This window comes from Falco punctatus, assembly GCF_963210335.1.
Source record: "Falco punctatus genome assembly, chromosome: 5".
Lineage (NCBI taxonomy): Eukaryota > Metazoa > Chordata > Aves > Falconiformes > Falconidae > Falco > Falco punctatus.
In genome coordinates, this window is record NC_137584.1 from 42,196,926 (window position 1) to 42,221,466 (window position 24,541).

At 41.4% G+C, this 24,541-nt stretch overlaps 1 protein-coding gene across 5 annotated transcripts in view; it reads left to right on the forward strand.

The window, feature by feature from the left end:
- AGPAT4 (1-acylglycerol-3-phosphate O-acyltransferase 4) overlaps positions 1 to 24,541 on the forward strand; it is an 80,892-nt gene that overhangs the window by 51,148 nt on the left and 5,203 nt on the right. For 4 of the 5 annotated variants that reach the window (XM_080390576.1, XM_080390578.1, XM_080390579.1 and 1 more), the window contains 5 exons: positions 3,091 to 3,252; positions 5,499 to 5,652; positions 12,271 to 12,373; positions 14,530 to 14,605; positions 19,807 to 20,005. In XM_080390576.1, coding sequence (XP_080246702.1) covers positions 3,091 to 3,252; positions 5,499 to 5,652; positions 12,271 to 12,373; positions 14,530 to 14,605; positions 19,807 to 20,005 — 694 coding nt within the window. The remainder of the gene's footprint in view (positions 1 to 3,090; positions 3,253 to 5,498; positions 5,653 to 12,270; positions 12,374 to 14,529; positions 14,606 to 19,806; positions 20,006 to 24,541) is intronic. The other variant, XM_080390580.1, reaches the window with a different exon arrangement.

Consider the following 24,541-nt stretch of genomic DNA (forward strand, 5'->3'; position numbering starts at 1 on the left):
ATTCACGAAAGGAGAACTTCATGGGTATTTCCACCTGAACACACTTGGCCAAAAAAATTAATCTGTATTAAAATGCTATTACTGTAGACAAATTATCCCCGTCCAGTGATAATTTCATTAAACATCTGTTAAGAGTTACACAGTTCTGAGCACTGAAAATGTTTGACTTCCTTCATCAAGGCACCCTACATGGAATAAATCAGCGCTTCTTAATGAATTTATTCTGTTGAACAAGCTGAATTTGAAGGTTAGAGGTGAGTGTCACATACTTAGCAAAGCACTTTGGTAGAGGTAGTAGCTGAAGTCAACCAGAGTTACGTTTTTGCCCTTGGATATTTACACAGGAGCTCTGCATGAGTAGGTGACTGAAACAGAATAGGTTGTAGCTCTAGTTATTTTAAGAGAAGATCGTAACTTCTGAGGGGAGGCCTAATGTATTCCTCCCACATGAGAGCTGTTCTCGCCAGTATAACGCACTAAGGGGTTTCCTTTCTCTAATTAGTTCTGTGTCATTAGCCTTTCTTCTACTTCTAGGATTGATGGGGCGTGCAAAATAGCGTAAGGTGCTTTAGCTTCTTTTAATGTACATCTAAGGAGTTGTACTCTCGTGTGTCTAAAAGAGCACTTCTAAATTTTAAAAATGCATCTGCACAGGAAATTATGAACATGTGCCCTGAGGAAGAGTGCAAACATCTATTTGGCTTTTGTGGTTGTACCTGCGCTCTGTGACACCTTAGCTCACAATATAATTTCTGTGGTTTACCAGGGAAAAAGAACCAAAACGGTGGCAGCTTCTCTCCTGCCCCTTAACTCATATGCTTTTAAAAATATGCAAAACATTAGAAAATAATAGAAAAGTGAAATAGTTACTTTAACTTCTTTTTGGACTAGGATTCCTGTGTTTTAAATTCTGGTAGGGAGGACTACTGGATTGTTTTTTCTGACTCTGTGCTCTGGAGGCCTTGTACTTTCTATGCAGAGCACATTTGTATTTGTTTATGGTAGGTTTTGTGATACTGAACACTTACTGTAAATAAAATTCAAGAGCATAGTGTTTTTTTCTTTTCTTGGAGGGTGACACTGGTTGCTTTTTGCCTCATTGAGCAGTGGCTCGTGCTAGGCTGTGGCTGATGGCTGCCCTGGTTGAGGCTGAGGTAATCTGTAGTTCCCTACGGTTTTAGTCCTCCCTGCTCGGCTAGAAACACTTTACATGACTGTTGTGGTTTCTGGGGCAAAGCCTTGGCTCCGCTAGCTTCCTCAGGCATGTACAGGGGAGAGAAATGGAAGAGCGTATGAACTGGTCTGTGAGCTTTGAATGAAAGCTGTACTGTCTGTGGCCTACAACAAAAAATGCTCTTTGGAGGCTTTTAAAGCTGTATGCTAGAACTATTTAAACATATTTTGGAAATGAGAAAATGACTGGTATTAAGAGGAACTGAGAAAAGGAAGAACAGTAATGTGGAAGGGAAAAAGAGAGAGCTAAGGAAAGTCATGGGAGGAAAGCCTGTTTCTCTGTGGCCAGTTTGGGGAGCTGGAGGAGGAGGCTGGGCTCTGTGTTACTGCTGCCATGCAGTAGGGACTGATGTCCAACATGGCTTGAAGCTGAAATGGCAAAAGGCATGCTGAATCCTATGGCTGCTCCTTGTGGGAAAGTGGGGTTTGGACACCTGATCTGGGCTCATCACTGAAATTCTTGAATGGTCGAGAGGGAACACTTCATTACAGAGTGTTAAATCATTTGATGGTTCCTGCATTCAGGAATACTGCATAACAGAATTGTCTCATGTTATCTTCTGCTTTGCTTCTGTGTAACAGTTGATAGTGAAGCTATGTGATGTGCACTTGCCTTCCAGTCTTAGGAGCTTAATTATTTAAGGTGTTTTCTTGTTCAAGGAAGGAGAGCAGATGATAGGAATAAGCCGTGATAAAGAATTAGGTCAAGTCTTTTCCCCTGGTAACCAAATGAGCAACGGTGACCAAAAAAAAAAATTGTTGGTGGTAATTTCTACAATAAAAAAATCCCTACTTACTCAAATGCAATGTCCTGAAACTCATTTGTAGAGCATTTTGATGAGATAGCTTATAATGATATTATCAATAGAAACTGGACTACAATTGCTCCACCTATCCTCTGAGAAAATGTCTCTGGTTTCCAGGAAATGCCGAAGCAACTATTTCTATACACACACACATGCCATTTTATTCTCTAAGTAACGAAGTGAAACAGAAGACAACTCGCCAAGGCAGGCTAACTTGGAGGACAGGAAAGGAGCAAGTGGAATAATTTCTGCTGCACAAAGGGATGCCAGTTTGAGATGATCATGGAGTTAGATTCTGGAGTAGAACTTGAGATTTGAAACTTGCTGAATGCTTGATAAACCATAGGCTGCCTGTGGAGGATCTGGACAAACACTTCAGTTCTGTCATGCCTGTGAGACAGGAACAGTACTTCCCCACCAGAAGTATGCTTTGAGACAGATTCATTAGTGGAAGTATTTATGCTCTTCCATAAACAAACCTAAACACAAATTAAGTATTTTTCTTGCTGTTGTTGTTTCTAGCGTTGTTTAAGGTTTATTCCATTGGTAAACCATGTGCATGCATCAATATATAGTTGTGTATCAATGGCTCGGTGACTCTGCTTCTCATTCAGAATAGATTTTTCCTGTCATGGTGGGATGTACCAGCTTTGGGGAGAAGTGTAACTGTAGGGTATCTTAAAGGAACTTGAGTTGCCACTGCCCATGGCCCCCTTGAATTAAGAATTTTGATTTATGTGGTTTGGATCTTTTGCATAGATTCCTCAGTGGTTGAAGGAATTTAGCTTGTGGTGGTTTGGGTTTCAGGGTTTGGGTAGGATAGACACACACACATATATTTAATTCTGGAAGTCTTCTTTCATGCATGTGTCTGAGATTATATTAGATTATTCTGTCGTATGAGAAAAACTTTGTTTTGCTTTTGCACTGGTGTTAAAACTGGGACTGGTCAAGATTGAATCAATACATTAGTGTCTAACAGTGCATGTGTCATAACCACAGAGAACTCTTCAGTGGTGTAACTGTTTTACTTGCTCTGACTGTCCTGCAGAGTTCCAAAGTGCTTGCAAAGAAGGAGCTCTCCTACATGCCTGTCATTGGCTGGATGTGGTATTTCCTAGAGATAGTCTTCTGCAAGCGTAAGTGGGAGGAAGATCGGAAAACAGTCATGCAGAAGTTGCTGAATCTCCGGGACTACCCTGAAAACTTTTGGGTAAGTGATGACTAACAAGTGGAGTGTGAGGTTCTGTAGTGCTTGGGAGGGACGAAGGGCATAGACAGTATGTGATGGTTGCCAGGTTGCTCCAGAGAACTGTAATTCACGAGCTTCCTGGCAGTATCAGGAGAATATTCTCCAAGAAATGAACTCTCTCTTGAATTTCTCATGTAGTAGTCTGTCTTGCCTCGATTCTTCCTCTGTAGTATGGAGCCCTGCAGATGTTATTCCAAAAATGTCTCCACTGTGATCCATTCAGTAAACTTTGTGGTCCTCTAAATACAGGAGCTGGAGAGGGGTAGATGGTGGTTCATGGTGGTGTAACAGATGCACGTGACAATGTTGTATTGAAACACATTAGCTGTATTCTTTACCTAAGCTCCCCTCGCGCCCTAGATGGCAGAGCTCATACTAGTATTTTCTCCTTCCTTTCCCCTGTGATCCTGCCATTCCTGTGAAGTCGCTAGCTCAGATGTGGCCCAGTAGATGTGGAAACCACAGATAAGCACCTGATCTGGGGCCATTAGGTGTGTTACAGGGAGAGGATTGGTGCCACCTTTCTGTAACAGGAAAGTTTTTTTTTGCATCACCATCATTTTTTTGGTATTGAGCTTGTCTGGCACTTCCTAACGTGGGAACGCAAAGCCTTTGAGTTTTTTCTCTTCTCAATAATCAGAGAAATTCTAGTTCTTTTGAGCTGGTGATGGTGAGAGAGGGATTCAGTTAAGGAAATGGTATTCTTAAGCAGCCTCTCAAAAGCCTATAGAAACTGTTGCTTAGGAAGTGGCTTCCTAGTGAAAGATGTATATGCTGTGTCTCATATTTTCAGAAACAAAACTTTTTTTTTTAAATTGTCATTGATTTAAATAAGAGCTAAGCAATCAAAACTAAGTTCTGTGCTTCGATAACGATTAAATGACTTCCAGGCAGGACATTGTCTAGTAAAGGAACAATTCTTGGTTTCTAGTTCCAGCCTCTCGCACAGGGATTTGCCTGTGCTCTGTGACTCTTAAAAGGTGTTGAATACCTTTCTGTACCACCTACGCAGTTCAGCTCCAATTCGTGAGCACAAACCACCAGCATACTCTGTATACTGCTGTAGAGGGATTACTAAGGAGGAACTACACCTGCAGTAAGGGAGATACAGTTGCTGACATACACCAGAGGTTATTGCAGTGTGGACTTTTAATCTGCCTTTGTATCATGACATAATGTCAAAAGGCACATCAGCAGCACTTTGGAAGGTAGAAAGACAGAGCGTGCTAAGGGGGCTAGGAGAATTTTCTCATCATTTTAGGTTTCATATAGCTGTTTAACATGATGCATATGATCAATGAGTAAAAGTGCTCTTAGATGATCTGGAACTGAAGTTGGCTGCTTGGCTAGTTTCTTCAGTCTGTCTTTGTTGGCTAAATCTTTGCTGTGGGTTATGAGAACTTAGCTTGTGCAATTTGGTAATGCTCCCTGATGTTTTAGTTTGCATTCAAGCTTGGCAGAAAGCACGTGAGCAAGTGGTAAATCTCCAAAAATCTGTTTTCTCTGCCTGGCCTGCCAGTGGCAAAATTGTAATCATGCATGTCTGAGCTCTGAGGCTTGCATCTACTGCCTTGCATCTGTTACCAGCTCGGGCATTGGCATCCAAGTTACTGTCTGCAGTTGTCAGTGGTCCTCATGCCATAGTGAAAGCAAGTGGGTTGGAGTGAGGGCCAACAAGCTGGGCACTGAAACATCTCCTAGAAATGTGTTTGGTTTAGACACTTAGCAAGTTTTAGATATCATGACACTTGAATACTTCACCATCAGTGAGACATTTGCAACAGGAGGCATGCTTGAAGTGTTTTCTAACATCTCCATCGTTAGAGATGGAGTGACCTGTTTAGAGAAATAGTGTAATTTTGATAGCAAGAAGCAGAGCAGATGTTAAAGCCTAAAGGCTAGATAGAGTTCAAACAAGAGCATGGCAAGTTGGGTGGGTGCAGGTAATTGAGAGGGTTTGGATTTGGGGTTTTGGGCTGTGTTGTATTTTTCTGTTGTTGGTGGGTTTTTTTGTTTGGTTGGTTGGGTTTTTGGTTCTTTTTTTATTACTGCAGGGCAATTAAATTACGTAAATGAGTATGTGGCTACACCTGTCTTTGCTAGGAGTGTTCATTTGGGCTGTGCTGGTGGGAATTAGAGAGGCCTCTGGTTAGACAGATGTAGCAGACCTGAGTTGCTGCCTAACTGTAGTTCTCTCTTGGTTTCAGTTCCTGATTCATTGCGAGGGCACAAGGTTCACAGAACAGAAGCACCAGATTAGCATGCAGGTAGCCGAAGCCAAAGGCCTGCCCAAGCTCAAGTATCACCTACTGCCACGAACGAAAGGATTTGCTGTCACCGTGCAGTGTTTGAGAAATGTAGGTAAGGAAAGTCACAGGCAATAATGCTAAATGGTTATTTCATCTAACTGCTGTCACTTTGCCATGCTCTTCTTTTCCTTGTAGCATATGTCCTAGCAGAAAAGCCCTGGGACCCTTCTGACCTTTCTTCCACTAGCCTGAAAAAATTAAAGATTAAGTTTTCCTAACAAAGTCCTGGGCTTCTTGGTTATTTTTTTTAATAGTTTTGTTTTGGTTTCTGTTGCTGTGAGTCTGCATCGGGGGATCTCTAGTTGCATGTTTCATACCTATTACCAAAGGGTAATATTTCTTGGTATTTACTAAGCAGTCCTGTTCTAAATTAAGCAAATACATCACTAGAGAATCTGAGGCCCTGTGTCTTAAATTCTCGTGGTAAATACCTGCCTCAAATAACACCATTTAAAAATCAAAAAATATTTTGCTTTAAATTTCTGTCTAGATGTATTTTAGAGGTTCTTCATGGAGCTGGGGGAGTAGAACTTGACTGAAGATACATGTAGGTGAAACTTTAAAATAAATTATATCTACATTACAGAGCATGAGTAAGTTTTTCTTTGTTAACATTGTTCTGAACCCCCCACCCACCAGTTATTTCTGGCTACTTGCGTTTGCCAACTTTAAAGTGACATCAGTAAGAACATGGCACACGTGCCTTTGAAGTGATTTTTCTTCGACTAACACAAACCTTCAAAGTCATGTACATTGCGATGTACTTCATGGGCAAAGGAAAGACAATGCCGTGTATCCATAATGCTGCAGTATCTTAGGGGTTTGGTAGATTTGTGTGTTGTTAGAAGGCTGATATATAAGAAAGACAAAGTGGTTAGTGGTTTAGAAGAAAATGTTCTAGCTTTACTGAAGTTAATGTCAAAACTTCTTTTGTCTTTGAAGACATGTTTTCATGTGGCATATCTGGGATAGCTGCTGTAAAAAAAGCTTTGCAGTCAGCTGTCTTGCTATCTGTCAAGTTTTTTCTACATATCCTCTTGCAAGTCAGGTAGATGATAGCACTGTTCCAGCTTGTCAGACATCCACAACTTCCCACCCCTAAAATGGATAGCATAGCTTGGATCTATCCTGATATGAGAAAAAGAGGTAAGTTATGTGCAGCATCTAGTAACTCCCTTAAGGGCACAGTTTAACCTTTGCTTTGAATAAGGGTGACCGTTTTGCTGAGGGTGGGAGGAGGAAAGCTTGGAAACATAGAACATCTGAGTCAAAACTCTTTGACCCCCAGTGCCCTGAGCTATGAATCAGAGACAGGTTATTTTGGTGTCAGTTTTGTTCTTTTCACTACTCTGTGTAAAGCAAGTGAAACACGGTATGATTGTGGACACGTAGGTGATTTGTGGGAAAACATTTCAAAAGGAAACAATTCTAGTGAACCCAAGTGGCATTTGTAAAAAGTTTTGGGCATTCATGTAATGCACTACAGTAACACTTCTCAGGATCCTGAATATTTGAAATACCTTCAGAAAAAGAAGACTCAGATTCCTAGATTACTTATATGCTTAGGGAAGTGTATGTCACCACCTCATTCCAGAAGCTGGGACTTGCTAGATTAAACAGGGTATGGCTAATAAGAAGGTAGTATTTCCCTGTGAGGGTTCAAGCACAGAGAGTCATAACTTCTCATAGATAGCTTTTATTGAAACTCTATAGCTTAAAAACCCAGCCAACAAATCTCTGAGGGAAACAGCTGATGACCCCAGGCTGGTGTTAGAAATTCTGGGTATGCTGTTATACTTGACTTGTTGCTTTTTGCAATGAGAGGAAGATAGTAAGTTACGCGGGGTTACTATATGTGTCTCTCCTGTAGAGACAAGGAATACATGTGAAGAGCATTTGAAAGACCTTTGTAAACAATACCTTATTTTTAGAGCTCCTTGTAATATTAATATGGGCAGGAAGTCCATAAATGTGTTTTTAGTAGAGAGCATTATGGAAGTCTCTTTTGACAGTCCATAATCTAGAAATGTAAGTTCTATCTAGAAATTATTCCTTTCTTGCATGAATACTGATAAGATTTGACCACTTATCTCTGTTAACCTGCACTGGCATTTGGTGCCCATGTTACAGCAGTAGCGTATTGTTGTAGGTGTCAGTATATGAGGAGGCTGTATGCTGTAGTAATTTGGGCAATTTTATTATTTTTTTTTAATATTTATGTTGGTAAATAGTACTGTTCGACTTGTTCCCTGTAAGTCCCCCAAGTCTCATTGTTAGGCTCTACCTTATAATGTGGTCTGGCAAGTGACTTTATCCCTCTATTAAAGCCTCAAATTACTTGTTCCAAAGAGCATCAGTGTGACTGCTGAATTGCTGCTCTGCCTGTGGCATCTCTAACGATCTACAGGAACGACTCTTGCAGGCTGACCTCTCTCTGGTGATACAATTCACATCCATTTCAGTTGCCAGGTTTGCAGTGGCGTATCCCTGCATGTCTCTGAAGGGAGAGACTGGTGCTGAGCTGCCTGAGCCCATTCTGGGGGCTGCCACTTAGGCTGATGCACTTTCTGCTCTTCCACAAGGGGTGGTGGGCCTGGCTGCAGTGCCTTGCTAAGGGAGGTAGGTGCAGCATGACATAGCAGCGGAGGCAAGCCAGGTGTTTGGATCCACTTCCAGGCTGGGTGTGACAGAGGTCAGTGTTTCCTTTTTCCCCTATTCTTTGTTCCTTCTTTCTGACAAAGGGTGTGGTTCAGCCTCTCTGAGGCTGTAGTACTATAGGATGGATGGATGCTGGTTTCTGTGGCTGGAAAGGTAATTCACCCGCAATAGCAGTGATCACAGATTGGTCCTTTTTGAAACTTTTTATCAATTCTTAATGCTACCTGGTGCAGCAGTTTTGTGTTTGTTGCAAACAGGCATTGGTGACATCAGTCTGACAAGTCCCTCTGTTTTGAAAGACTGAACTTCAGAAGTAGTTTATTTATAATGTGCATACATGGGAAACTACCTCCATACCAGTGGTGCCGTATCTGTCAGAATAAGCAGGTGTATTTGGAGTAAAATATTTCACACAAAAGAACAGGAAAAGAACTTGCCCTCGTAACTAATTTCTTTCATAAGTGATACTGGAATTATTTTTAGAGACTTACTTTCACAAATTCGTTTGATTCTTGAAGGAGTGCTTTTAATATTTTTATGAACTTGTTCTGCTATTTTTATCAGAGGCCATCTCTACCAGTTTTGTAGTACAGACACAGTCCCCAGAAACTTCATTTCTAGAAAGTGTTTCCTGTCTTAAGCTGTTAGGTTGTGGAGTTTGCCATGTGTACTGTTCATAGAAGCAAATGAAAATACGGATCTGTTTGTAAACCACTCATTCATTACTTACAGTAAAAATAAATGTCATAAATACTGCAAAAGATACATTAACTGTTACTTCTTTTGCCTGGCTATGTATCAGACAGTTCCTTTCAGCTGTTTCTATTTAGTTAAGACTTGTGTTTTAAAACATGGCTCACGATGGATTGTAGGTAATTCCCAGTTGTGCATGCTGGGAACTACTGTCCTAGAGGGAATGCATGAGAATAAATTCCAGGGTGATGTTCTCATAGAGTTCAATATGACGGTGTTTGGGAGTTTTGTAAAGACTTTTTTTTTTCCCCGTGAACTGCACTTTAGTCCTGGATTGTTTTCAGTGTTAGTGAGGCTCCTGGCATCCTCCTGAGCAAGCTGCCAGGTTTGGGAGGATGAATGATTTTTGACCAAGAGCAGTGAAATCAAAGGATTGTGTCAAGGTGGCCGTCATACCAGCAGTACAGTGAATTCAACCATTTCTTCCCCTCCCTTTCCCAGTCTTCACTTCAGACCACTGTGCTAGTACAAAGCTGTATGTAGGTGTACTCATTGCCTATAGATTGATTTGTCAGATGATCATTCTGGCATAATCCACCATGTCCACAAAATAATGCATGAAGTTTGAAAGGACTGTTGAGGTAAGAAAAATCCTCTCTAGATATGTAATCCGAAGATTTCTTAGGTCAAAATTAAGAAATTAAATCTTAAATTCTTACGTATGTAGCGCTCTGTCAGAATGCTGTACAAGGAACCGGAAGTTAAAGATAGGAAAAAAAGCTGGGCAGATATTAGAAAACAAACAAACAAAAAAGCACCCCTTTTGTCACAACAGCAATTCCGATGGAAAAATTTTGTTTTCAGTTATGATCTGTTCTGAGCCTTTGCAGAGACTTCCAAATACTGAATTGTGGTTGTTTTTTTTTTAATGAAAAAGATGTTTTAAGGTAACTCTCTTGAGAATTTTTTTTTATTTCACAATTGAAGGAAAACTTCTCAAACGCTGCCTAAATTAGTCTGAGAGTGAGACAGTTACAACGTTTTCAAGATACTGTGGAGGTATTTTTTTACTTGGTTTAGAACATGAAATTTCTGGACTCTTCAGCTTTTGGATGAGAAGGTCATGAGATGTCCAATTCTAATTATGTAAATACGAAATACACATTTAATGAGAAACTATTCCAGTGTGTGACACAGCACACTAGTGCTGCTTTGACTCTGGAAGCTTTCTGGCAAATTTTAATTCTGTGCAGTCTTTTTCTTTGACACTTCTACTGTTGTTCTTTTCGTATACTTTCAAAATGGAAAAGCTTAAGTCTTCATTTATTTTCTGTATGGATATAACAGAGGTTTGTTTACTCCTGCATATGCTGTTATTGTCTTGAATTTGGCACTGCTTCACACCAAAAGATTTCAGTGTGATAGTAAAAAGGACTGGACTGAATACCAAAACTACAGATCGGTTACAAATTGGAATGGGATATTTTTCCTGGAGTGAACACTCTGTGTTCGCTCACTCTGTGTAGGGCCATCAGCACATAAAGATGTTCCCGACCAACTCTGCAGAAGTTTTTTCAGAACAGGAGAAGCATCTTCCAATGTCTCTGAACAAGCACACAATTTGTATCAAAACTCAAAGTAGACATCTTCTAAGAGATGAAAGAGTAAGTTCTGTGTTCATCATACTTTCCTTTACTACATCCCTTTTGTTGTTAGAATAATCTCATGCTATTAAAGAATGAACTAAGAAGCTTACCCTGTATAAACCAACTTGAGCTCTTGTCTTCCTTCAATTACATTGGATTAGTAAATTAGAGTAGATTAGTAAAATCCTTCTACACTAAGAAGCTTAAAAATGGAGGTAGATAATTTCTTCAGAAAAAGCCATTTCCTACTTACATTGTACAGGGAGAGTAGCGTGCTTGAACTAGATTTTGGTTCATGTGTTGTAGTTTTTATTTTGGGCTAAAAACCTAACTGTAATAGGAAAACAATGAGGGATACAGCAGTGGCAGGGTTTTGGCCTCTGTTTTCAGGATTTCCTTGCAGCACTGAAGCTAGACTCTTCTGTTCTGTGCTATGAGCTCTGTTTTGCAGTAACAAACGACATGGTGAGTTTGTGGGGGCGGGATGTTGTGGCGAGCCTATATTTATCTTTCATAGCTAGAGGGGCTTCAAAACCGAACACAGATCTGTTCTGTGTAATAAAAGGCTTTGTTAGATGGGTCAGAAGCTCTCACAACAAAGATTTGTTGCGGTGTGTGTTATGGCAGAACTCTAGAGCCCAAAATGTAAAATATGAGAAGCTACATGTGAAGTGCATATTAGTCACTTTTGTGACAAAAAAAAAGTGCTGTCATTGATCTTGGAATTCGTACCACAATGCACAGTTAATTTCAGTGTCAGGAAGATTAATTGCTTTCTGGTAATTTTGTGACATAAGGAAAATAGTATCTCTAAGGATGTGTTCAAAGAAACTTTTTGGAAACACTTCATGTGGTTTAAAACAGGGAACACTTTTTTTTTTTTTTTTTTTTTCTGTAGAAGCTGCTTGTTTATGCTGTCTTGGTTTAACTACAGACCACCTTTGCAAACACTTTTACTGTTACTACACAGAACTGCAGGAGCAGCATTCTTGAGGCTGAAAGTTTGGCTGCAGTTTTGTTCTGTGGGATTCGGATGTTACATTCCTCACATGCAGCAGCCCAGCTGACACAGGTGGTCAGTTAGTCTGTCTCTGCCTTTGCTGTACAAGTGCCTCAGTTATCAAATAATGGGCATGAAGGAGACGTTGTTTTAAACTCAGTTCATGGCTGCATTAAGCCCTCTTGCTGTAGGATGTGTCTCACGCACACACTTTACCCATTCTGAGTCAAACTGTATATATTTTTCATTGTATAAAGTGTGTATCTGCCTGGTTATTTACCCAGATTTGCGGGGGATTTGCGTCATTCTCAGTAAGTGGAGAAAGCTAATAGTTTTTCAACCATTTGACTCCTAGGATGTCCTAGGTATATTCACTGTCAGAAACTGTAACTGTGTTCCCTATGCCCAACATTCTGCACCTGATGGGGGAGGAGACAAGGGTGGAAAGAAAATCTTTCTGTTCTACTGGTGCAGTACCTGAAAGGGTCACTGGTTATTTGGCTTCTTAAAGTGTGCACGTTGAATGTTCCATTGTCGTCTTTACCTTGGTGACAGCTCACACTGTGGTGCTATTGCTGATGACTTCATATTTAAATATACTCCTTGTGTGAGAGAGAATGACTTACTTCCATTTTATTACTACAGTAACCACATAATCTTTCTCTTCTTGTAGTTTCTGCTGTCTATGATTCTACTCTCAATTTTAGAAATAACGAGAATCCAACATTGCTGGGAGTTCTAAATGGAAAGAAGTATCATGCAGATTTATATGTAAGGCAAGTAATCCATATTTTAATTACTTTTTGGTATATAGGAGTGCATACTTACAATCACAATAGCATAAATAAGGAAATATTTCCAAGTAGGTAACAGATAGCAAATCTCTGCCAACCTGGCTTAACGAAACTGCAGATAAAACTCATATGGGATGGGATGGAAGGGTTTCTTGTAAAGTTCTGTGACTATAAATATGTGGGGACCCTATAAAAGTGTACAGGATCTTTTGGTGTTTTTGTTTTGTTTTGTTTGGGTTACTTTTTTTATTTTTTTTTTTCATTTGTGTGTCTGTTTGTCAGCTCAGCAGCAACAGTGGGGCCTCGCTCACTCTGCCAGAATTCCAAACATCTACTGAGTGTTGGGAGGGAGTGAGTAGCTTTACAACTGTCTCTGACACCATAGTTCCCACTGAGGTGGAGGCCGAGCTCAGGACTGTTCCTGTCTCCATTTGGTGTAGTTGGTGTATTTGACTGCTACTCACTCCCTGCCAAGAAGGTGGTTGTTTAATGGAAAGTTACCTGCATTCTGTATCATTAATGTTTCTATAAGTGACGAAAACCCCAGTTGCTTCCCATAATCTTAATGAGAATGGGCCAATTCCAAGGCCCTTATTCCCAGGCCAGGTTCTACCAGCAACACCCATGCTGCAGGTACTCAGAGTATGTGATGGTTTAGGGTTGGAGCATAAGAGCCTAGAATTAATCCCACAAGTGACCAGGAGTTCATCATAACGCCTTTATAGCTATAATTGACAGGTCCAGTTGGTTTATGTTAGGTACCAACATGCAGTAGAGTATGCTGGCCTTTTCTCCTCACCTCCCCTTTTCTGTCTGTTTGAAAAAAAATACTTTCTTCAGAACTGATTTTGTGCAACGATAAAAAGAAACTTTATCTTGATTCCTGGACGCAACATGAGTTTGCATTCCCCCTTGGGTCTCACGGGTAGCTCAGCCTAGTGGCCTTTTGTTGGTGTACATGGCCTGCCTAGCTAGTGTTCATGGAGGAGCAGCTGGCCCTGCACGGGCTGACCCTTCTTCCAACAGTGTAGAGGCGTGTGTCTTGCTGTGTCTCCCTTTACACCCTTCCAGCCTGCTGCAAGTCAGTCTGGCAGAGCATGGAAATTGCTTTTCGTGACTTGGGTTAGCTCTTTGGCCTTCTGTTCTTTGAGCTTTCTGAAAAACTCACAGCCAGGGTGAACCTCATGGCAAAATTTCTTTTGGCAATTAATTGGGGAACATCACAGATGTTCTTCAATATCATCCATATTTGCTTATTGAAGTGCTGTAAGTGTTGCACTCAGTAGGAGTTTGTAAAATTTGGATGGCCTTGTTTGTCTCTGCTTAAATTGTGTTGGCTTCTAATGTTTGTCATGACTTTCTTAAATAAAGGAACAAAATAGTAGTATCACATCTCTTAATCTAAGTTTGTGTCCCAGCTGTGAAAAGTGCACTCTCCTGTGCCAAAGGAAGTTAATTTGATGTTGCTCTTAATGGATATTAATTAAAATACATGCTATACTGAAAAATGTAAAATGCTTAAATATGATATTAGCGTATCTAAATGATGATGGCAAGGGGATTCTTTTCTGTCAGAGGATTATTGACCAAAATTCATGAAATGTGATGAAAACTTTTTTTTTTGTCAAGAGAGGGTTTCCCAGTGATAGCAGCCATTTTGCTGGAAATTATCCAACCAAGCTGCACATAACAAAAATTATAGAAATAGGAATGTTACCTCAGAAATACTAGAGTGCTTTACGCTTGGTGTAAGGAGAAGAGTTCAGGATTTTTCTCTAATGCCTAGCTGATTAAATACAGACCTGAACTCCATAGGTAGCATAATAAATTAATTCATTCAAAAACTTTGTTTGGAAGCAGAAAATTGCAAACCTTTATCTAGAAAGTAGCTCTAGTGAGCTCAAACATAATGCATTACTATTTCAGAAATCTAAATTTCTGAATTTCCGGTGCATCTAAAAACTGAAGGTGGCTGTAGAAGCAAACTATACTTTGCTGATCTGGGAGCTGTTACCACAGATTAAGGGTGGAAAATGTAGTGAGTCTCCTTTCGGGTGGATAATTTGTCTGTGTAATATAAGTGCTTTTCATGGAGCTGAAGTATTTGATACTCAATTTCTCTTGTTTGCCATTGGCAGGCGGATTCCACTAGAGGAAGTCCCAGAAGATGAGCAGGAATGTTCTAACTGGCTCCACAAACTGTATCAAGAAAAGGTTGGGTTTTGTCTGCACAGCACTTAAGAGCTATGAATGCTCAGTTATTTCTACTACTAGTAGACCTTTACAATGTGCATGTGTAGTGGTCTTGCTATGGGGACTTGGGGTGGGTTGTTTGTTTGGTTTGTTTTCCAGCATGAGTGCTGTGTTTCCCCAGACATGAACTGGTCTTGTGCTGTCAGTCATGATTGCCTTTACTTTGTATTTGAAGAGCAACAGAAAGAAAACTTAAGCAAGCTTCAATAGAGTAGTTTTAAAATTCTTTAGAAAGTTGCATAAGGTTACAAAAAACACTTTCTCCTGGCTGGTAGAAAGATGCCCTTCCCCTTAAGGGCACCTCCTAAATCAAGTAGTGGGCTAATGAGGTATGTTTCGCTTTAGTGTATTACAGGTTTTGTGCCTTGTTTTACCCTGTCTTTTTTACCAAGGCAAAGATCCAACATTAATAGGACAGGCTGATAAATTGCATTCACATTGTGTGCGTAGAAGGCATGCATTTAAGTTTCCCAATTACATGGGATGGGGACAGAATAATAATGACTGTGTGTTTGTAGATGCCTGCTGATTTATATTATTTTTTTCCAGATACTTTCATATGCATCTTTCAGACTTTCAGAATCTGTTTCTCTTGGGTTTTGTTTCTATGAACATATGAGCTAATGGTTGGGGGATGCGGTCTTCGAATACAGACAGCACTCCCGTATCAATCAGTGGGAGTTGTAGGTGTGCAAGGCACGAGGGCCTGGCAGCTCAGTTTGCTTCAATAAATTGATCGAAGTTATGTATCCGGACTGGAATACAGCAGTGCTTTGGACTTAGAAGTGAATAGAATATAGCTACGCTCTGGTTTCCTCTCACTGGGGCAGCAGAATTCTGCTGTGCCATTCGTTGTTCTCTACCCAGAATACGACGTTAGCATTTCTGTATTGTCTGTGTTCTAGTATTTTTCAGCTTCCAAACTATGCCTGTTTCTGGTTTAATTCATAGCCCCTCTTAGCAGCTTGCTTACAGGAATGTGAAAAGTAAATGTGTGTTGAGGCCTAGCTGTACATCTACTAGCTAACCTCTCTTGTAAATTGTGCCACGAACACCTAATTCAGAGATAGCCCCCGACACCTTTCTGCTCAAAGGCGTTATGTTACCCATGGGTCTGTGGTCTCTACAGGCATGGAAATGTAAACAGTCCTTTTGCTGAACAGTACAAAAGTCCACTTCCTGTTAATTTATCTGTTAACCCTGTTTTATGTTCCTAAGAATTGTTTGGACATTTGCAAGACAAGAACATAAATCAAATGAGAATGTGGTGATTGTTATCCTGAATCCCTTACTACGTAGTTTGCATTAATTCACTTCAAATTTTTTCTCTGTTACTCCATCTTTGGCAAACCCTCAGTTATTTCTAGTGTAAACAGGGCATGCATCTATCCTGTTTTCTTCATAACGGCGTAGTTTGCTGGTTAGTTAGATCCATAGTTTCCTATTTAAGTATAGCAGGAAGGAATGTGTGTTCAGTTTTCCTTTCCATTAAAACCTTTTTGGCTGTGTGGCATTTTTTCGATTGGTTGTGGGTTTGTTTTTTTTCTGGTGGTGGTTCCTCTTCCTTTCAGCTGTTTTACATTAGCGAAACTGTTACTTCATTGCAGTCATTCCTGGTTTACACAAGCCTGTATCTCTGTAAAACCATACTGGGGGAATACAGAGCAGGGGGAACTTCTTCAAGAGTTCTGAGATGATGAAAGCCCCCACCTGCAGGGTAAAAAAGCAATTCTGTTTCATCTTTCTGCCATGCATTTTAGGTTGGATAACAAGCAGCATTGCCACCTAGGTGTTGTTTCCAAAAATGAATTGTTTCAGATTAATACTTTCAGAGTCAGCAAATATTTATGGTAAAATCTGTAAAAAAAAACAAATCTGTATTATGTAGTATTCATTGCAGGATAGACAAAGCAGGGGATGAATGCATTTTTTTGTGGTAGCACTCCACTTTCTGTTCCAAAGTCAGACAAGGTATGCATACTACTGAAAACCAGAACCTCTATTTTATCTTGCATTACTGTTGTATGTGCCATTGCTTAGTCTCACTGGTTTTCATAATTTTGCAGTACCTTCTCAAGACTTGCATACTCTGCACTGAATTACGCTCTAGTAGCATGGTTTAGTAGGTGGGTGTGCCACAGGTACTGAGGCTGAGGCTGGAGTGCCATGCACTCATGATGATCAGGCCACAAAGCTGTTTGAATGAGTAATGAAATCAGCAGTTATTGGACATGAAGGGACAAGACTTCTTTTTTACTTCTTTTTCCTCTTTTTTTTATAATTGCCATTAGTAAAGGAGTGAGAGTCATTGAAAAAAGCTTGTTCCGTTCTTTTTTACCTCATTGCCTGATCTCAGTTACACATACCCATGTACCTCAGTCTGAGATACTGCTCTCTGGGAATCTGGTGTGTTTATGTTCTTGCTGCTCATCTCTTCATTTTCTAGTTTAGCCACTGCTGCAAATGCAATGAACAGGGCCTTGCCAGGTGAGAATAGCACCATGCTGTTCTACACCAAACACTGTGCTTCCTTTTTCAGACTTACAGTAAGCACTATGTCCACATGCTTCTTCCTCACCTGGTGTGAATTTTGTCCTTCTGCAGATGGCCAGCGCTGTATCAGTTAATGCCAAATTATGACAGAGTTGCAATTTGGATTGCACATTGCCTTTATTTTTTTTTTGCCTTTTTTTTTTTTTTTTTTAAACTGCCATTGCTTAGAAAGGCTGCCTTTGACTTCAAGGACCAGGTTGAGCATCTTAGTGCCTGGTCTGAAGGAGTGTTGTGTATTAGTCACAACTCTGCTAGCCCTTGCATATTTGTTTCCTTTTTTCACCACCTTACAGCCTCAGCACCTGAAATAGAAATTCTGCTTGAGAATCTTGATTTCCATTAAAAAGAAAGCGAGCCTCTAACTCTTCTTACTTGTAAGAGAAGCATGGAAAACAGAGCATGAAAATATATGCCGAAGTGCCCCAGGGAGTTAGCAAAGTACAACTGAAGAGGGGAAGTGCACAGAACTCCCATATTTGGGAACAAAGGATGTATTTTTGGATACTCATTCTTTGTGAGCTTCCTGATGAAAGGGCAGTGGCATACCTCTGCAGTCAGAGCTCCCTGGGGAAGGAGGAAGAATCCAATTAGCCTCTCGCAAGATGATTATATTCTCTGATTTCCCCCCACTGCACTACCCGCCCCGCTGTCTGAAGTAACTCAGATTTGGTGGGCTATTAAAAGGAGCATGTTTCTATGCCCAAATATGATACTTTGGTGGGTGGCACAAACTGAAAACAAGCTCTGTATGCAGGGGAATCAAAGGAACATAGTGTGGACAAGGTGTTTGAGGGAAATTTTGAGGTACGTCATGGGTTTAAATGCTGACTTGAGCTGTTGGTAGGTGCCACAGGCACCCTTGCAGACAGATCAAGCCACAGATCTGCAAGGAATGTGAACGTTTTTAAGGGTAAGGAATCGTAACTGAAGAGCTGTACCCCACAGTGACGTAAAACAGGTAGTGCAGGTGATGGCATTGACATTGTTTTGCCCCTTGGATACTTCTTCCATCTCTTAAAACTCTTGGTGAGATGTGGTCAGCAGTTTTGCTGCCCTTAATGCCGTGCAGAGCCAATAAAGACAAAAAATGCTGTGCTTGTTTTAAGTGAGTCTGTCTGGCTCTCTGTAGTAATAGGCCCTCTAATGGCGATACCAATAATAGAAACTCCTAACTTTTCTGAGTAATAAGAGTATTTAGAAACCTACTTGTATATAGTAGAATTCAATTTACTGATGATTAGTAGCTCTGTGTTAAACCAGTCATAAACCAAAATCCTCAAGGCACTGTAAAGAAAATTTCATACGCTGTGTAATTTGTTGAAGACAGCTAATTAATTGGCCGTAGCAATCCCAGTATAATCTAGCTCGCATGCGCAAGAGTCATAATTTTTCTAATCTAAATAAAGAGAGTGCAAGGCTTTAATTACTGTGTAATCTCTTAAAAGCTAAATGTTCCCTTTGAAATAGATAAAATGCTAGCAGCCTATAATTGCTCAACTTGCCATTAAATAAGTAAAGAATTGTCTCTGTCAGCTGGAGCGTAAGTAAATGTAAAATCATAGCATAGTAGAAATAATGTTCTTGTGCTTGATTAGGACAATCTTGGCTTTGCCAGAATTCTTGGAAACCATCATGAAGCATTCCTTTCTTTGAAGAAATTTAGTACTTCATTCTGACTAAACTGAGGTTCCTTTTTATGTCAGTCTAATGCTAACTTAATTAATTAACCAGTTTTATGCAATAACACAGACTAATAATCTTTGATTTTGGACAAGTAGGAAGGGTTTTCCCCCCCACCCACTTTGATATCTTGGGTTGATCACAATGCTGTTCACCCATAGGGGCTCTAGAGGAAAGTACTGAATTCTAAGTCTTCTGTGCTTCAAAAACCACACACCACAAAACAAAAAACCAACCCCACCCCATTACCTCGCTTCTATTATACTAAAAGGGAGCATCCTTTGGTCAAATCCAGTGGGAGATTCTAAACTGTTTGCATGCTCCACTGTCTGTAGAGAGGTTCAGCACCCAAACTTCCATACTGGTCATGGGAACAAGAGGAACAAGACGGCATTTGTGGGACAAAGCAGACTGGGGGGGGGGTGGTGTTCTTTGGACTATAGGACAAGATGGTGTCTGCTCACCTTTTCTGACATGGCTGTGGATGCTGTTTTAGAGCAGTGGTTGGAGAGAAAAAAGGGAACAGAGGACTGGCTGCTGAACACAGAGCCCAAATGCTTCTCTGGCTTGCCAGCAGTATTTGGCCAGTGGCTGTGGCTCTTGTTGGAGGTTCAACAATGATGCCTGCATTGCTCCAGGAGTGTACATCTCCTCACCTTCCTTGTTTTACTGGGCTTGTTATGCTCTCCATTTTTCCGGCTTCTGTGCATTGGAGAGTGAAAGAATATACACATTAGTGTAAGCTTTTTTCTTTTTTCTTTTTTTTTGACTGTGTTCATTGACTTCAAAGTACAAGCTTTCCAGCCATGACTTGGTGTTTGATCTTCCTCCATAGTTACAAGCATGCAGAAAGAGGAATATCAAAGTCAGGAACGGCTAGTTTTGTTAGCAGATGGAGATTTAATTGTTGCCCTCCTTTGTTCTACTAGGATGCATTCCAGGAAGAATACTACCAAAGAGGAACCTACCCAGCTGTTCCTATCATACCACCTCGACGACCATGGACGCTTTTGAACTGGCTTTTCTGGGCCTTATTGCTGCTATATCCTTTATTCAAGCTGCTCATCAACATGATCAGCAGTGGATCATCACTGACATTGGCTAGTTTTGCATTCGTCATTGTGATGGGTAAGTTTTTTGAAACAGATTACTTACAGGATGACTGTCAGATATAATTTATTGAGGCTTATGAAATATAAACACAACTTGTGAATTCAACAGACCAGCTTTAGCCTGGAATATGTTAAGTAGATTTGTTTGTTTGTTTGTTTTGGTATAGTTGTATTATTTTTTGTAAGAGCTGCATCCAAAATTTTGTTTCTGTAGGAATCAAAACGGTAACTTTCCAGTAGGTTGCCTGCAAAAGGCTTTCTTTTCTTGTGTAGTGCTGGGTTGTACTTTGCCCAGAAAAGATGCTCAAGGATGACTTACTCTGTTGAGAATTCTTTCATCTAATCAGAGTTCAATGTGTCAGCCACTGGAAATCCATCAACTTGTGATTTATGGACAGCCTGTTGTGGCCATCTACTCTGACTTATGTAGCACGCAGCATAGACTATCACAGGTGATTCCTACAGTTCCTGTGGTAGTTCTGAACTGCCTCGGTTTGTCTTTAAACTAGCATGTTATTTAAGAGGAAAAGGAAAACAAAACAAGCAGCTGGCCCACAAAAAAAGGAGGCACATCTCATTTGGTGTCCTTCATGGAAGCAGGAATCAGGTCAATTTGGCAAATAACATCGTATCTGTGTGTCTGTGCTTTATGGCATATTGGGTGCCTGTTTGAAGAATAAGTTCCCTTCCAGAGTAAGCCATACACATACAATTTAGTTGAGTGACGTCACACCCCTCACCCCCCACCCCAAGTCCTATACTATCTTACTCTCCGTGGCCTTTACAAATAGGTCACAACTTTGCTTTATCAAGAAGTGAGGGAAAGAACCTGTAAAGAAAAAAAGCTGTGATGCTACTAAGAATGGACAGCAAAAGGGGCCTTTTTTTTTTTCTTGCTGTCTTACTCCCCACTTAGCTTGCTTGTGCTCCTAGCCACAAGGAAAGATTAGTAAGCAGGCTGCTGTGAGTCCTCTTTTGAATACAGTGATAATCCAGAGGACTTGTTCTCAGGTTATTCGTACGCTGGAGCTAACAGAAAACTACAGTCTGCTGCCAGAATGAGCACGAGCTCCCAAGCTGCAAAAGCGCAGCTGAAGAGCGCATTAATAGTGAGATTAATGGCCCACTGTGCAATGTGTATTGCTGCCCCATACATATCCACCACGTCTGTGGGATGGTGCAGGTTGCAGTCCTCCGCAGCTTTTGAAAGACCCCTGTGCTTAGCAACAGCTCTGTTCTCACCGAATACTTGGTGTGATCAGACCCGTAGTGCTTGTAATTGGCTAGGATTTGCAGCACAGCAGAAGACAGTGTTGCCTGTAGCAGAGGCTGCCACCTCGACTATTAGATACAGCCTATTAGATTAGGTTTAGATTAGACACAGCCAGCCAGCTCTTGCTGATGAGCAGGCAAAAAGAAAGATGATACTGTCACTTATTAGCAGACAGCAGCTGCCATGAAGAGTGGGGGGAAGAGAATCTGTGGGAGTGGAAGGAAGCTCAGTCCTCAGTGAAAACAAACAAAAAGCAGAGTTGGTTTATCCTGGTCACTTAAAAGTGGATGTGTTATTACTTGCCAGAAGAGCAACAGTTCCCACAGTGCATTATTGTCTGTTTCTGGTTTACTATATCCCTTCAAAAGCAATGCTACTGCTAATTGGGAATCATTGGTCTCTTTCTGTGGAACCATCTCAAAACTTCAGCCAAAGCTGTCACATTGCCTTTTGTAGCCAACAGCTGAGTCTCTGTAGCAAGGCCGTTCTCCCAAGACTGTTTTACATCCTAAGGGGTATCTCTGTCATAAATGTCCTGGATGTGATGCAGCCATCATCTGACAGAGGAGCAACGACTGTTCTATTTTGTAGTTTGTCTCCAGCTTTAGGCAAGGTCTCAGAAGTGACTTCTGCAGTGGCTGGGAGGTAGTGGTACATGAACAGTGTACCTTGGAGGTTGTGACTCTTGGTGCCGATTCAAACTGCCTGGCAGATGCAGTTTGTAGCAAAGCAGGGAGGACTGCATTCGCTGTCTTTTCTAGTCCGAGCAGTAATTGGTAACTGGTGGCTTAACAATGTAAAAGGAAGATTTTTCTGTAAATGAGAGGGGTTTGCTTACCGTTGTGATCAGATGATGAAACTGCCTTTTCACATTGCTTCTGGTGGATCTTCTCCCACTGCACAAGTGATGTCTGGGACATCACTTTTTTTCTGTGGCAATTTGACAGCTCACCTGATACTCCAGAATCAGGAAGCTTATTGCAGTCCCTGGTAGCCCTTTTAAAGTAGATTGTTGTTTCTAAGGGCAGATTTCAGTACCTAATAACATTACCTTTATTAGCATAGGCGCAGACAGCACAAGCATATGCATAAACCTTTGGTGGGAAAGAGCAGAGGAACTAGGAGATCCTTCTGCCTGATGCCCTCTGCTTCATTTGTTTCCAGAGTGTCATTTGTCTTTTGCACAGTCTCCGCTAATTGTGCTCTTCAGTAAAAAACACTTGCTGGCTTGTAAGTAAGTGACTGTTGAGGTTGAAAGAACCATGAGAGAAATGCCTCACAGCGGTCAGGCTGGAGTGGAAGCTGTAATCCCTCGGACCCCAACTCTCAGGTCCAAGGAGTGAATAACCCATGTATATATAGCTCTGCTGGTTCAGCTCAAACGCGTTCAAACGCGTTCAGCCCTAAATAAATGATGTCTCCTCTTTATCCTGAGAATGCTGAGCCATCCCCTCCTGCTTTGCTGTGCAGCAGTTTGGCTATTTATACTCCTAATAATCATTGCATTGTGCTAATGTCTATCTACTGGTCTGGGACCAGGAGCCCTTTGTGGTACTACTTGAACCAACACAAGGCGTTCCCTGCTCCAGAGGATAAATAAATGCTCAAGTAGTTTGAGGGACAAAAGTGTCTTTTTGAAAACTGGCTTTAGTTTCATAGGACACGTGGCAAGAGATTTATGTACTTAGCTCACAACTGCTATTTAAAACTTGGGGTTGATATTTTGGTGTTAAAGCAGTGAGCGACTGTCAAATGTCAGTATTTGTATTTGAACAGCAGCTGCTTTTTTCCCTCTCCTCCTGCTTCCCTGATCTCACCTGGCTTCAAAGAACCCACTGTTAGGTTGCCTTTGGTGTTGTGGTAACTAGTGTTGAAGGGCACAGCCTTCATGCTCTAGAAGTATTTTGTTATAGAGTTGTCAACAGCAGTTAAAAAGGGAACGCTGGCTCATAAAGATGAGAGGGCTTCTCTTGGCTTTTAAATGGAGAAGTAACTCTCCCATGGCTAAAGCCGTAAGCGCAATGGCATCTGGGCCAGCCATGAAGTGTCAGTTACAGGCGAGAGAAGAATTTCATTTGAACCAAGTAAAAGTAGTAGTGAGCCAGCGCTGATCCTGCAGGAGCTGGTGCATGTCCTAGTGGGCAGTGTGTGCACAGTGCTATTATCAGAAAATCTGTTTCCACAGGTCGCAGTACAAACTGTGAGTGAGTCCTCAGTGACTTGACAGTGTCCTAGCGCAGAGCGTGGGCCCAGAGGGTTGGAGCGTGATGTGATCCCAGGCAGCAAGGCTGCTGATGCCCGTAGGCTGAGATGAGTAGAAGATGAGGAAAGCACAAACCAGCAGTCTTACACTAAGTTTGACAGAAAGATAGCAGGAGCTCCGTTACCTTCTGTGGTTTGCCATGGAGCACTGCAGGGGTGACTCAGCGATATCTCTCTCCCGCGCTTCTGAGAGTGGGCTTAAACTCTCACAGCTGATTGTTAGGCACAATTCCCACTTGATCTCCCTTTCTCCCCTTCCTTGTAGTAAAAAACCCTGTTTCCCTTACTATAGTTGTATTTAAAGCAATGGCGGAGTAAATCCTTAAACATGATGGTATCACTAGGATATGCACTAAGGCCCCCAGGAGAGCTGAGCACAGGAGGCAGGCAGTGCAGGGAGATACCACTGAGGCACCTTAGCACTCATCCCCACTTTGCTTCCACAGGCTTGGCTAACATGAGCAGACCCTTCTCCTTGCACCCCACCTTCCCCAGGGTGCCGAGGGCTGCAGGGTGAAATGAGGGCAGAAGGGCAGTGGTAGATTCTGCCAGGGAGCAAAAGAGAAGAAATAAAAAAAACACCTGCACTGCTGAACTAGCTATTTTTTGGTGTCCAGGCAGTGGCATTCTTGGAACCAGATGAAACCTGCAATGTGCTGTGTGGTTGCTATATAACAGCTGCTCTTACTTACGGCCTGTGTCCCTCTCCAGATGCTGTTACTATTCCTTGTAGTTAATGATTTCATGCTTACTATTATGTTATGATTCCAGATGGCAGGCCACATGCTGGATCTTCCTCTTGTCATCCCTAGCTCATGGCCAGTTAAATGTTGGAGGTGGATTTTTTTTCTTGTCTGTTTGTGAGAGTGAAACCCCTCGCTTGCCCCAGTTGTGTGCATTTCCATTCATGGACTAACAGCGAAGAGTAAGTGACAGTGGACTCCAGAGCAGCCATCTCCCTTTCTGCACTGTTTGCTGCGCCGCTATCTGCCTGTGAGAGGGCTCTGCTTTCCTGGT